The following is a 15228-nucleotide window of genomic DNA, read 5'->3' on the forward strand; positions in this document are numbered from 1 at the left end:
AAAGCTCAGATTGAATATTATATATACTGCTAATAATAATAATAATAATACATATTATGAAGACTTCAGATGCAAAAGCCTCTAAGTCCGTCTAACGGTTTTCTTTAATATTAACATTTTTATCAGGCTCCTATATAGGTTTGCTGTACCTTGTATAGGTTTCTACCTCATTACCGACATTTCTGATTGGGCTGAGGCTGGGATTTAGTGAGTTTGAAGTGAAAGTATTTGATGAATGTAGACTATGTGCGGAGAGCATTCACTCAATATTATTATCTCATTTTTGACATGGGTGGCTTTTAGAGGCTTTTGCATCGGAAGTCTTTATAATATATGTATATATTAGCAGTATATATAATATTCAAACTGAGCGTTGAAATAGCTTTTTTCTTGTGTTAAATTGCTTGATTTAGGAATATAAGAATTAAGTATAATACACAAAATTAATCATATATCAACAATACTGACTGTAAGCAGAATACCAGATTTTGCTGGCATGAGAATAAAAAGTTTTACTCTTCATTAATTCCCGTTTTTCTTGAAATCTTCATAATTTAAAATACATGTATTTACAGTTTTTGTAATATTGTACTGACGTAAGAAAAAAGTTTAAAACAAAAACTAAGAGATTGTATTTCCGTAATTTTTATCATTTCAATATCATGCAGTACTGAAACCAGTTTTCAGCCTTCATCATATAATAAAAGTGCAGATCTTTGCATAAAATTTATGATGAACTGGGGCAGAAATTTTTTTGGGGGGAACTTGTGGTAGAATTTTCCCACATTTCTCAACTAAATTTCTTCCTGAATTTCTTAACAGAGCCATATGTGCAATTTTCACATCCCCTTCAACAGACCCCCAAAAATGCAAATTGGCATAACTAAAATTGCGTCATAGTGTTTTAGTGGTGGTTTAAAGCAGATCTTTAGTCTTTCAGCCCATTCAGTCGACATGTTCATCTACCTGCTGCTCCTCGCAGTCATCGTAAGTTTTCTCTTTGTGTCTTGAATTATCTCACAGGTTTCTACAATTCTTACATCTCTGAAAATAAGAAAATATGAGAGAACTTATGTATGACATCTGATTGTATTTGTACATAAGGCGACTGTCGAGGCTCAGAGAGTTCCAGGACAACAGAAGACCGATTCATGTTTGTGTAAAATAAACAGCTCCATCTGGACTTTTCCCGCTGTACGGTTTGTGGAAGTCACAAAACAGGTCCAGATCTGTGAGGAGAACCTGAATGAATTTGAGGAAAAGGTATCAGTTAAGCTTCTTTATAACTAAATGGACACTGCAATGCTTTTTTAGATGTTTTTTATTACAATTGATAAGAATCTTGAACTTAGGCAATATCAATTAACTATCTGAGGTGACTTCCAGTTGAGTAACACAGATGCAGAACTGCCGTTAATGAGAGCCACTCTTCAGAACATCACAGCCCGTCTGAAAGCATTTAATTACCTTCACACAAGCGGACTGTACAACGCTCTTCCCCTGCGACAACTAATCCAAGAACTCGAGGAAATCCATCAATCTGTTAACGAATCACACTTGCAGAACCCCAACAAGGAGACACATAACTTGTTAAATGAGGTAGACATTGCAACACATGAACATACATATTTCTAAACTCTTTTCTCTTGTGATCAGTGTTTCAAATCAATCTCAAGTTAAAGGTAATGACAGAACTATTTAAACAATACATAATAGTAAATGAGACAACAGTTTAATGATACCATCTGTGTTGTTCTCAGTTAAATAAGGCAAACAATGATATTCAGAGGATGTACAAAGATGATTTCTTCAACCTGGAGACCATGAAGAAGAGGTTACGTGACCTCAACAACCGAGCACAGACTTGCAAGACCATACCCAACAATTTCAGAAGTAAGTACATTGCTATTTGTGATTTTTTTTTTCTGAAGGAATAGGATACAGAAAAATAATTGCTTTCAAATGCCATTTTCATTTACTAAGGTCCAAAAAGGTTCTAACAAATTAAGAAAAAGCTTAAACTGTGTTACTACAATTACTTCCAGGCACTTGTCATCAGCGCGTCATGACCAGAATAAGTTCTCCAAGTGTCACCAAGCTCAACTCCATCAGCAAATCTTATGTTTCTGGTGCTTGGGGCCGTGATGCCCTACTAACCAATCAGGAACGTTATTGGGAACACTGTCTGGTGAGTGGACACAAGCATGGGCACACAATCAGGGTGTACAACTCGCATGAAGACTTCATGGCCAATAGGAACTACAAAGATGAACAGATAGCACCATCCTATAGTGACAAAAATGCTGTTCAGGGCTCTGGCACTATACTGTACGACAATACTGTATATTACCAATGCTACAGCACTGCTGAAATCTGTAGCTTTAACATTACAACAAAAACAACCAAACGTATGAAACTGGATGGTGCCGGAATCGACAACAAGTTCCCTTTCTGCTACTACAGCTGCCGTGACTGGACAGACATCGACCTGGAGGCTGACCAAGACGCCGTGTGGGTGATATACGCCACCGAGGAGAACCACGGCAACATTGTTGTGAGTCGCTTAGACCCGCTGGAGCTCAATATCACCCACACCTGGAAGACACATCTCTTTAAGAGGTCCGTCACCAGCACGTTTATAGTGTGCGGGGTCCTGTACGCTACACGCTATGTTAGTACTTACCAAGAAGAGGTGTTTTATGCCTTTGATACAACCACTGGCAAAGAGATAAACACTCTTTCTTTGGCTTTTGAGAAGGTTTCTGCTGGAATAGCCAATCTGAACTACAATCCTGTTGATGGGAAACTCTACTTGTACAATGATGCCTATCTTTTAGCATATGATACCTTCTTCTGAAGGCATTTCAAATGCAATTATCCAATAAAAAGTGTGTTGTGTTTTAAATTCAAAACTGGTCTTTTACTTCTTTTACTTCAGGCAACCAAGAGAGCAACTCTTAAAACATGACATTCAAAAACGATAGTTACAATGAGGTATTAAACTTAAAATGAATACAATTCAACTTACATCACCTTCAGACATGCCAAAAAATCTGATGAAATCAATGCATAATGAATAAACATGAACATATTTTAAGTTTATAATAACAGTAGGCTATACATTGTCCTTCATATATTTTTAATGTAGAAAGTTGAAGTTTCATCAACAGCCTCCAGCTCCCTCTGGTGTTTGTATGAAAGGTTCTTCGGACTGTGCTCTTTCTTGCTCTTGTGTTCCTGGTTTTGAATCCTCCTGTTCAGTCTGTTTATGATCATCTGGAAATTAGACAATCCAGTATGTCATTCCTTACAACTCAACTTTAGCTAAGAGACGAAAAGCATTTACAAAGCCTTTTATTGGATGAGCCAAGTTCGAATAATGTTGTAAAATAGCTAATGGCTGACACTTGTCATATACTCAAGATATGCTTAAAATATCTTATTTCTTCACTAAATTACTACTTGGTTTGACTGAAGCGAATTCACACTCGTTGAGACTCATTATCGTGCCTCTCTTTGCTTCCTTTTTATAGACACCATCGATTTTATGGGTTTTTCTTCACCCCTCACTGTTGAACCAGAAGAGCTTTATGACTCATTATAACTCAGCATACTCTTCTATGAGTCACAGACTAAAAGACAAACGGCTCTTATAATTGGATGTGCCAGCAAATGTCAGTCTGAAGTTGTTATTGGTCAGGTGCTTCAAAAGGATATCATGGTTGCTTAGTCAATATGACAGGCAGGGATCTTGTGGCTAACCAATATATCAGCACATGAGCATTTTAGAGCAACTGTTCAAATCGGCTGAAATTTGAGGGTACTGATGCATTCATATGTGTTGTTTGCAGCTAGGTAATTGTGAATGACTACTGCTAGAAAAAAGAAAAAAAATACACACCTGACTCTGAGTCATTGTTGTCCAACAGTTTTTGTGTACTCTTCAGCTTGTACATCAAGAATCTGGTTTCTACAGAAAATGTACAAAAGAGTAAAATTATACATTCATTATTTTGAACCATGTATCCTGGACGATAAAGGCATGGCAGGTGAATGAAGCAATGAATGGTTAGGCCTAGTATCTAAGAAAAATATTTTTCAGGAAATACCTGAGAAGTTACTTTTTTATCTTGATAAAGTTTTCTTCTTCTTCTTTATATCAGTTTAATCGTTTAATTTTCATCAACCAATATTTTGTAATTTATCAGTATTGGCTGATTGGATTTTCAATTGTGCATCGTCTTTTTCAAATTTAGATTACATTTGCACTCATCTACTGTAACACAAAAAAATTATTTAGAACATAAATGTCCCTACACTGTAAAAAACTTCTCAGGCTACGACTGTAACCCTAGTTCCCTGAGAAGGGAACGAGACGATGCGTCAATGGCGCTTTGGGAACGCTCCTGCGTGATTGCGTCTGAAGCACCTATGTCAACTAGTCCAATGGCGAGAGTGGGCGTCACGGGCGGGTGACATGACGACCAGGAAAGGATAAAGGACATCCGGTTTAGAACCGCGCTAGCTTCGAAAAGGGCCGAAGCAAGTCGATCACAGGGATGTAGGAAGTATGGCAAAGTGACGCATCGTCTCGTTCCCTTCTCAGGGAACTAGGGTTACTAGGGTTTTGCCTTTCGAGGGAACTCGCGATGCGTCAATGACGCTTTGGGAACGAGAATGCCCAACACGCCATACGAACCAGAACCTGTCTGTGTGAATACTGCACAACTAAGACAAGAGCACTTGAGAACCTGGGGAAACGCCCAGGTCGAAGTTGCAAAACCTTACGAATGTGAGCGGAGAGGACCAGCCTGCCGCATACCACATCCTACAGGGATATCTACATATAATAAGGCTTCTAAGTCGCCATACTCCTGTCCTGGTCTAAAAGCACCACAGAGGAAACAACCAAAGGTTCCCCCCCCCCCTCAGGGAAATACCACCAAAAAGGGACATGTAGGCACTAAGGCCTCCACGTACACCTTCAGTGTAGAAGGGGATAACCCTGCGGAAAAACAAACCAGCAGTAACTCCAGCACTGTACCAATCGGGCAGTAACTGGGCCCCACTGTCCACAGACCCGCAATATGAAGGGAAAACCCATCACTAAATACATAAAGTTTCCTCGTGGAGGGAGCTCTGGAGTGAAATATGGTCTCCACAACCTCAGTTGAGAGACCAAAGTTAATGAGTTGGGCCCCCTCAGAGGCCAAACCCACAGGTTCCAAATCTCTGGGCTGGGGTGAAGGGTCACCCCTCCCACTTAAAACCGAAGGTCCCTCCTGACTGGAATCTCCAAGGGAGAGCCATCGAGGAAAGACACCAGGTCCGAGAACCAGTCAGCCCAGCCAGTACGGTTCTACTAGTAGTATAATTATTCCGTCCCGGCAGACCTTCTCCAGAACTCCTGGGAGCAGAGTAATCGGGGAAAGATGAACAGACGTAGCCTCGGCCATGTCCATACCACAACGTCCAGCCCCAAGGGAGCTGGGTGTGTGAGGGAGAACCAAAGTGGACTGTGCGTCGTATCCTGAGACGCGAAGAGATCCATTTGTGCCTGGCCATAAACCCCCCAAATGTGCTCCACCACCTCGGTGTGGAGCCTCTATTCCCCGGGCCTCAGCCCCTGCCTCAACAGGATGTCTGCTCCTACATATTTATGAAAGAGACCACTGATGTGTTGTCTGTACGGACAAGCACATGATGGTCCCTCAAGTCTGGGAGGAATGTCTCAACGCATTGAAGACTGCCATCATCTCCAGGCAATTTATGTGCCAAAAAGAAGATGACTCCTCCACAGGCCCTGGCATGAGCGGCCTCCCATTACCACTACCCAGCCGGTGAGGGAAGCATCTGTCGAGATAGCAACTCGATGGCAAAGAGCTCCCAACACCGGAACCTGGGAAAGGAACCAGTATTTCCTCCATATAACCTAGGCGCGGAGACACTGCCGCGTGATCTTGATCGTACGAAGTGAGTTTCCCCTCGGGGAGAACCCTCTGGTTCTGAGCCACCACTGCAAGGGTCTCATATACGGTAGGCCAAAGGGTATCACATTGGACGCTGCTGCCATGAGGCCCAACAGTTTCTCGAACTGTTTCAAAGTGCGTGACTGCTCATGTGGGATAGGAACCAGTATTTCCTCCATATAACCAAGGCGCGGAGACACCGCCGCGTGATCTTGATCATACGAAGTGGGTTTCCCCTCGGGGAGAACCCTCTGGTTCTGAGCCACCAGTGCAAAGGTCTCATATACAGTAGGCCAAAGGGTATCACATTGGACGCTACTGCCATGAGGCCCAACAGTTTCTCGAACTGTTCCACAGTGCGTGACTGGCCTCGCTTCAACTCTTTTGTGGCTGTGAGGATAGCAGCTACACGAACGGTCGAAGTGTGGCTCGCATCGTGACTGAATCCCATACCACACCAAGGAAAGTGGTTCTCTGTAGTGGAGAAAGCACACTCTTCTTGGCATTGAGTCTCACCCCAATTTCTTCATCTGAGTGAGGACGACATCTCAATGCCGAACCGCTAACTGCTCTGATTCTGCCAGAATCAGTCAGTCATCGATGTAGTTCAGAATGCGTAGCCCTGCAGCCTGGCGGGGCCAGAGCTGCATCTACGCACTTCATGAACGTGCAGGGTGATAGAGTTAGACCGAATGGAAGCACCCGATAATGATATTCTTTGCCCCCAAAAGAAAACCTTCACATACTCCTCTCTCTCTTTCCGTGGGTCTATGGAATTGTCAGTCAGCAGTCAATAAAGCTGACTTCATTCCAGCCTTTGCATCTCATTCTACTCTTAGTATCTTGGGGCTGACTGAGACCTGGATTCGTCCAGAAGACTCAGCAACCCCTGCTGCTCTCTCTAGCAATTTCTCCTTCTCCCACTCCCCTCGCCAGTCTGGGAGAGGTGGGGGTACAGGGCTTCTCGTTTCTAACAATTGCAAATACTCCACGCTCTCTTCTCTATGCAACAACAACTCATTTGAATATCATGCTATTACACTTACAACTCCCATTAAAATCCATATTGTAGTCATTTATCGCCCCCCAGGTCAGCTGGGTAACTTTGTAGATGAGCTGGATGTGCTGCTGTCCACTTTCCCTGAGGACGGCACCCCACTTCTAGTCTTCGGTGACTTCAACATTCATCTCGAAAAGCCACATGCAACAGACTTCACCTCTCTCCTAGCCTCTTTCGATCTCAAACGACTCATCACCACAGCTACTCACAAATCAGGCAACCAACTGGACCTGGTTTACACACGCAACTGCACCACAGAAAACATCCTGGTGACACCTCTCCACGTTTCAGATCATTTCCTCATTACTTTCAGTCTACAACTCTCTACCCCTGCACCACCACCCCCACCACCAGTCACTTTCAGACGAAACCTGCGCTCACTTTCCCCCTCCCATCTTTCCTCTGCCGTGTCATCCTCTCTTCCCCCACCCTCACAATTCTCATCTCTGGATGTGAATACCGCAACGGACACCTTATGCTCCACTCTAATCTCTTCTCTAGACATTATCTGCCCTCTCTCCTCCAGGCCAGCACGCGCTACTCCCTCTAACCCCTGGTTATCTGAGGTTCTTCGGGAACAACGGACCGAACTCAGGGCAGCGGAGAGGAAATGGCACAAATCAAAAGACGCATCTGACCTGAGTATGTATCAATCTCTCCTCTCCTCCTTTTCTGTTGATGTTCATGCTGCAAAATCTTCATACTTCCACAACAAGATCAACAGCTCCTCCAACACACGATTACTCTTCAAGACATTCAACTCTCTCCTCTATCCACCTCCACCACCTCCCGCCTCCTCCTTAACTGCTGACGATTTTGCGACCTTCTTCACCAACAAAACAACAGCTATCAGCAGTCAGTTCTCAGCTCCACACACACAGGAACCCAGACCGACCCCTTCCACAGCCAATACCCCTCTGTCCTCCTTTTCTTCGCTAACCGAGGAAGAAGTATCTACACTTCTCCTCTCCAGTCACCCTACCACCTGCCCGCTTGACCCCATCCCCTCACACCTTCTACAAGCCATCTCTCCCACACTTCTACCATCACTCCTAACTGAGCATGCAACACAACTTATCGTCCAGGCCCTGGTCATCTCTAGGCTTGACTACTGCAATGCCCTTCTGGCTGGACTCCCAGCATGTGCAACCAAACCCCTACAGATGATCCAGAATGCTGCAGCTCGTCTTGTCTTCAACGAACCCAAGAGGGCCCACGTCACTCCTCTGTTCATCTCTCTGCACTGGCTACCTCTAGCTGCTCGCATCAAGTTCAAGGCACTGACGCTTGCTTACAGAACTATCACAGGCTCAGCTCCCTCCTACTTTCACTCACTCCTACGAGTCTACATCCCTACCAGACACCTACGATCGGTCAACGAGCGACGTCTCGTGGTTCCATCACAGAAAGCCACAAAATCACTTTCCAGAACATTCTCATTCACAGTTCCATGCTGGTGGAACGCTCTCCCCACCCTCATCCGGAATGCAGAATCCCTGACAACATTCAAAAAACAGCTGAAAACCAATCTCTTCCGTGAGCACTTAACCTTATAGAAAAAAAAAATAAATAAATTCCTTTCCCTTTGAAACATCACTTATCAGGCTTATGCTACTCTGAATAATACCTGAACTTCGTATTTTGAGCACTTCCTGCGTTGTTGTTGCTTTTGCCTCTTTATGATGACTCGCTGAATTTAGTCCTAATTTGTAAGTCGCTTTGGATAAAGGCGTCTGCTAAATGACTAAATGTAAATGTAAAATGTAAAACCTCAGGAACTTCCTTTGTTGAGGGAGGATGGAAGTAAGCGCCTTTTAAATCTATCGTGACAATCCAGTCCTCGGATCTGATTTGAGTTACGATCTGTTTGAGTGTGAGCATCTTGAACTTGAGTTTCATGACTGCACGATACAACAGACGAAGATCTAAAATGGGAACGCAACCCCCATCCTTTTTCGGAACAATAAAGTAGCGGTTGTAAAACTCTGATTCTCTGTCGGGCGAGTACACCTGCTCTATTTCTCCCTTCGCTAATAGAGACTCTGCTTCTTGCTCCATTACCAGAGCCTGCTCGGGATGTACTAACGCGAGTAGCACCCCGTTGTAACGAGGTGGAGGAGAACGAAACTGGATTCTGTAACCTCTCTCTATTGTCTGCAGGACCCATGGAGATATATTCGGCAGATTCTTCCACTCTGTCAGAAAATCTACTAAGGGTACCAGTCTCTCGAGACTGGCCTCTGGTGTTATTGTAACAGCCACTTCGGTGACCTGAAGCATCCTGGCAGGAAACAACCGAACTGACTCTTTTTGAACCCCCCTCAGAGGGTACGAGTTTGACACAGTGTCGTGGTGACACTGAGCCATGTGCTCGCTGGAGACCGCTGCGCCCCGAGGCACCAAGGGTGACGGGGTTGGCAGAACGGCCTCCTGAGGGCACCGAGGTGGGGCGGGCACCGTATACTGAGGTGTACACTGCTCCACCCCGGTCGGGGTTGCCCTCAGAGGTCTGACACCAGTGGCATCAGGACCTTGGCCGAAACCTTTTTCACAGAAAAACAGTCCTCAGATCCATCTTCTGCTTTAAAGGCTTCTGTTGAGAATGCCATTCCAGTCCCCAATCTTTCTGAGGGGGAGCACAGGAAATAACACTCTGCCCGTACAATGAGTTTGTTAATGGCTAGGGCTGCTCCGCCCAGCAGCCCCATTTACAAAGTTATAAACTCCAAACTCATTGTACACAGGAGATTGAGATGTAGAATCTTCAATTCCCTTAACTCGATGCTCAGCGCATCCATCTCCTCGGAGGTGGACAGCTATAGCACCAAATTATACCATTTAATTCCTCAAAATTAAATGTAGTAAAAGATCAACCAGACAAGTGAACACGGTCTGGATGAATTACTGAACATATACTTGAATCTAACTAATGAAAGTCAGATAAGTAAATTTAAATGCAGCCCACTTATTTAATTCCTCAGAATCAAACAGCAAAAAATCAACCAGACAAGTTAAAATAGTCTGGATGAAAGGCTGAATATATATTTATATATATAGGCTTATATATAAAAAATAGTTTCAACATACAATAAAAGAATCATAAATCCATAGCTTGCAATACACTATGTATCTCTCTTAATGAATGCATAACCACTGGATTCTTATTGCAGTCTTTTTTTAAATAAACAGTAGCATGGGGAAACTCCCGATAGTGCACACACGTCGGTAATTTTCATGAATGAACGTAGCCCGTCCACTATTATTCTTATTGCAGACCCCGTAATCTACGCGCTGCCTCAGCACACGCGAGATCCGAGGTCGAGTAACAGAATATTTATTGCAGACCCGTAATCTACGCGCTGCCTCAGCAAACGCGAGATCCGAGCCAAAGAATCTTTATTGACTTTCTTCCCTCGAGAAGAAAGCCATCAGGAGCAGAGCTAACTCTCGATAGTGCAAAATTTACACTTCGGGAATTTATGAATGAACACTGTCAGCCCTCTTTTACTAGAGCTGAACGTGCATGCTCCACTCCCAAACAAACAACACATGAATCGCGTGTGTCCCCACTCATAATGAAGCGAGTGCAGGGAGAAACACACGACCCAAAGCTGTTTGCTCCCCATACTCCTGTCTAGATATATACTTGTGGTTGTGGACTACATCGATGCTCAGCACATCTACCTCCTCAGAGATAGACTGTTGAAACACCGGGCTCTCTAACCAGGGCGGAAGAAGCCGCGGCGGAAGAAGCCGCGGCGCGGGCTTCCGATCCCAGAGAGAGAGCGCTGGATCCCCCGGGTAAAGGCAGAGAAAAGGCGGAGCCCGTCTCTAACCCCTCCGCGAGATCCATTTGCGAACCCCACAATACCAGCTTCCATGCTGCCTCGGCAACTGCGAGGAACGTGAGCCTGAACACCCTCCTCAAAGAGTGACAAGCGGGAACGGAGCGAGTAAAGCGATAGTAGCTCGCAATGCTCGTAGTCAGCGCCCTCGAGCGCTGACAGATCATGCTCCGTTCCAAACAAACAACACATACATCGTGTGTATCCCCACCCGTAAAGAAAGAGGGCAGGGAGGAACACACGATCTAAGGTTGTTTGTTCGCCATAATATCTATGCTTGTGACTGATATAGTGACAGACAACAATAAATATGACAGACAACACAGAGTGCTTGCTGAGGCACAGAAGCTAGCGCGGTTCTAAACCGGATGTCCTTTATCCTTTCCTGGTCGTCACGTCACCCGCCCGTGACGCCCACTCTCGCCATTGGACTAGTTGACATAGGTGCTTCAGACGAAATCAAGCAGGAGTGTTCCCAAAGCGTCATTGACGCATCGCGAGTTCCCTCGAAAGGGAACTACATGATCAATAAATCATGACAACTTATGGTTTACATTACCTCATCAAAATAAGCAATTTTTCAAGTTATACAACATTCAACAAATTTTTTTTAAGTCAGTTTCATGTAATTTAAGTTTTAAGATTACATCAACACCTCTCATAATGGGAGTGGGGGAACGGATTCCGATTTCCGACAGCTGTTTTTTTGCCGTCGGATTCTGTTCCCCCATATTTCTGACACACTGAGGTTCTAATATTTATCACATTGCAGCTAATTACTAAACCCAATAGCCTAGTGGTCAGAGCCCAGACAATAATTTTTTTTTTTTTTTGGGCAACCCGAATTCAAGTCGCGGTTCGTCAAACTTTCTTGATACTATACTGTCCTATCATAATAAAAGGCAAAATAATATATTCTTTAAACTGATGCAAGTTAAGCTCCATCCACACACAAAAATTAAATCAGCATTTTTTAAGCCATTACATCAACACCTCTCATTATGGGAGTGGGGGAACGGATTCCGACAGCGTTTTTTTTTGCCATCGGATTCTGTTCCCCCCATATTTCTGACACATTAGCCGCGTTTCCACTGTCGGGCCAGGGCCGGGCCGGGCCGTCGAATACCTTGGGCCAGAGCGGGCGAGTGAGCGAGTCGGGAGACAGCAGCGCCGGATGATTCTGTCAGCATTAAAGACTTTTAAAATAATTTAACTCGCGTTCATGTTTGAATGCCTTGTGTTTGTGATGCAAAAGCCTATGCGCGCTAACCATTACCATAGTGAACATAGTAAACGCTTGAAGATACGCATAGTAAAAAAACATAGTGAACGCTTGAAGAAATCAGACCAATCATAAAGGCTATCACAGTCATGTTTTTATTTTATCTGTCAGTAGCCTACGTCTCGTCTCATTATACCGGACTATCATAATATAAAGCAACTTTTTTTTCGGGAGCTTCCTCTGTTTCTCTGACGGAAAATATCTGTTGGATGGGCAGTATCTGGCCTAAGTAGCTCACTACATCACAAATGGCCACCAACTCTTATGAGCCCAGTAGACTGGTGCAAGTGGTCTCTGGTGCAAGTGATCTCTGGTGCAAGTGAGACTAATCTGCTGTTGGAAGGCAAAGATTTACCACATATTAATGTATCAACTGGGAAACACATAGCTTGGGCTTGTTTCAAGAGTGAGATCTCAGCAGCTACATAGTCTTGGGCGGATAAATCTCTTGTCTGATTGGCTTGTTTTAACTGTTTCTGTGCTTCATGTTCCACCAGTTGATCAAAACTGCGGTATGGGGAGAATTCTTGCATTATGTCGGAGAAATCTACTGTGGTCAGGCTGCAGAAGGTTACTTTCTTCTCTTCATCTGTGCTGTCTGGGACCAATTCCTCCGGGTCATTAGACCAGGTACTTGGATTATTAGAAGCATCGCAGAATATGTGGATGTCTCTTTTGCACCCTTTAGAATCCAGTTCTGTGCTAGTGTAGCATCGTGGTATAGCAATCTTGTTCAGGTACTGCAATTCTTCTTCCCATTCACGCCAGGCTTGCAAGAGGTCACTTGGTAGCAATGGGTCATTCCACTCTCGTTTTTTATCCCACAGTCTTTGTATCAGTACTTTGGCTCTAGTTGTGAAGGGGATAATTTAGCCTAGTGGGTCATACTGACTAGCTACGACCTAATAGACATACCTCATTGTAGGAACTTGTGGTTCCTTCAGACGAGCTTTGTAACCAAGTGTGTCTGCTTGGCAAAGCCAATGTAGACCCAAGGTGGATTTGGAGACATCTCATTGCTTTTCAGTAAGTCAAAGCTCATTTCTCTCAGATCTGGCTTCTACAGGAAGGTGTGCAACGACAGAAGGAATGTTGCTAGCCCATTGTCTTAACTCGAACCCACCAGAAACTAAAAGAGCTTGAAGCTTGTTCACCAGTTCAGTCGCTTTGTTAGTAGAAGTTACACTCTGCAGGAAATTGTCCACATAGAAATGTTTCTCTACAGCCACACGTGTGTCTTCTCCTGGAACAGTGTTCTCTTGGACATGTTTTAGGACAGCAAATGTTGCGCAGCATGGGCTGCATGTAGTCCCAAAAGGCAAAACCTGCCACTCATAGACACCGACTGGTGTCTCACGCTGCATGTTTCTCCAAAGAAATCTGAGAAGTGGTTTATCCTCTGGGAGCAGACGAATCTGGTGAAACATGCTCTTGATATCGCTTGTGATGGCAATCGCATGCTCTCTGAAACGGAGTAACACACCTAGTAAAGTGGAAGTGAGGGTAGGCCCAGCTAGGGGGTACTCATTGAGGTTATGGCCTTGGTACTGAAAGGAACAGTTGTACACTACTCTGTGCTTTCCATTATGGTGTACCATGTGGTGCGGTATGTACCATGATTCAGGGGTGTGATCAACTGCTTCAGCAGCTAGCTTGACAACATAACCAGATTGATCCAGCCTTTCAATTTCCTGTTTATATGCCTTTGCATGTTCAGGACTTTTACTGAGACGCCTTTCTAAAGCTCTGAGGTTGGGGAGAACAGACTCTTTAGGCACTTTCAATTGGGGCATGTCCCTTTTTCGCAGAAGCGGTGTGGCGTAACGAAACACTCCATTTACATTTACCCTTGCAGTCTTGGTCTCAAGCAGAGTGATGGCCTCCTGATCACAACGTGAGTGTGTCACCACCTTCTCATTGCGGTATGGTTGTGACACTGTCACACATGACACCTGTTTTAACCACTCTGTATATTATAATGATTTTATGTATATTAGAGTTTTAATAGGTTTACATGTTGTCTTAGTCATTTTAGTCCATTTTATTCCTCTTATCTGTTTTTTTTGTGTGTATGTCTTTAAATGATTATGGTCTGCCTGTCATGTGAGCAATCAATCACATGACAGGAAACAGGAAATAGCCAGCATAAAAGAAGCAGCATGGCAAACAAACAGGGTCTCTGTCAAGAGGACCAAAGCTGGATCGAGGAGTTGCTTTTAAGGACTTACCATTCCAGCAAACCACATCACTTTCATTGGATTATCACTACAGTTGGATTGTATATACACCGGTGGACACTTACACATTGGGACTTACAGCACGCAAGGACTCTTAAGGACTGTTTTAGGGTATGGAACCAATGGACTATGCTTTTAACAGCCTAAGGCTTCTTTGTTGTATTGTGTTGTTTTAAGTCCTGGTAGAAATTGTAAATACACTTAATTTATACACTTTATTTCTGTTGTCGTCTCATCTTTTAAAACACTTGAAAAAACTCACACAGTTTAATCTGACCCCATTTTTAGCTCATGTAACTCTACCGATAAGGCCGATTGTTACATATGGTGGCCCGTACGGGGACGTTTAAAGATTTTTAACGCTGTGTTGAGAAGAGTGTTTTAAGATGACGACTAGTCAAGATAGTGCTGCTTCTTTTAATACATCAGCTGGTTTTAATGATGAACAGTTTTTACATCATTGTGAGTGTGTACAGCTTCGTGCTGAGGTGATTGCTCTTAAAAACATTGTTTTAAAATTGGAGAAGAATTTTAAAGACTCTGTTGAAAGTAATCTTAATCGTGAAGTGTATTTTAGAGAGGCTGTGGATTTAAAATTTTGTAAAATGGAGGAATCTATAAAGGATGCCGTGGGAACACTGGAGAGAGAGGTCATCGAGTGTTTCAAGAGGAGAGACAAGAAATGGATGAAACAACTGGAGCAAAGGAAGGATCCAGAAGCCACTATCTGCTCTCCCACTGCGACGACCAGCCCGGTTTCTCCCACGTCAACCCCTGGCTTTCCTCCGGCCAACAATCCCACCGCCTCAACCACTTCACGAATCATCAACAGAAC

The 15228-nt window shown here is 43.9% G+C and overlaps 1 protein-coding gene across 1 annotated transcript; it reads left to right on the forward strand.

Moving 5' to 3' along the window:
* The first annotated feature begins 876 nt into the window (after positions 1 to 876).
* On the forward strand, positions 877 to 2912 carry LOC309490874 (olfactomedin-like). Its single transcript, XM_082160166.1, has 5 exons — positions 877 to 987; positions 1105 to 1263; positions 1387 to 1599; positions 1761 to 1893; positions 2046 to 2912. The coding sequence occupies exons 1-5, from the start codon at positions 955 to 957 to the stop codon at positions 2855 to 2857; spliced, it is 1350 nt and encodes a 449-aa protein (XP_082016292.1). The 5' UTR covers positions 877 to 954; the 3' UTR covers positions 2858 to 2912.
* Positions 2913 to 15228: the final 12316 nt, after the last annotated feature.

This window comes from Leuciscus leuciscus (assembly GCF_965113295.1).
Source record: "Leuciscus leuciscus genome assembly, chromosome: 25".
Taxonomy (NCBI): Eukaryota; Metazoa; Chordata; class Actinopteri; order Cypriniformes; family Leuciscidae; genus Leuciscus; species Leuciscus leuciscus.

Bases quoted from the DNA above. Each gene is read 5' to 3' on its own strand.
- LOC309490874 (XM_082160166.1), top strand. From the start codon at position 955: ATGTTCATCTACCTGCTGCTCCTCGCAGTCATC. The intron at 1,264-1,386 runs GTATCAGTTAAG...GGTGACTTCCAG, and splicing joins TGAATGAATTTGAGGAAAAG to TTGAGTAACACAGATGCAGA. The intron at 1,600-1,760 runs GTAGACATTGCA...TGTTGTTCTCAG, and splicing joins CACATAACTTGTTAAATGAG to TTAAATAAGGCAAACAATGA.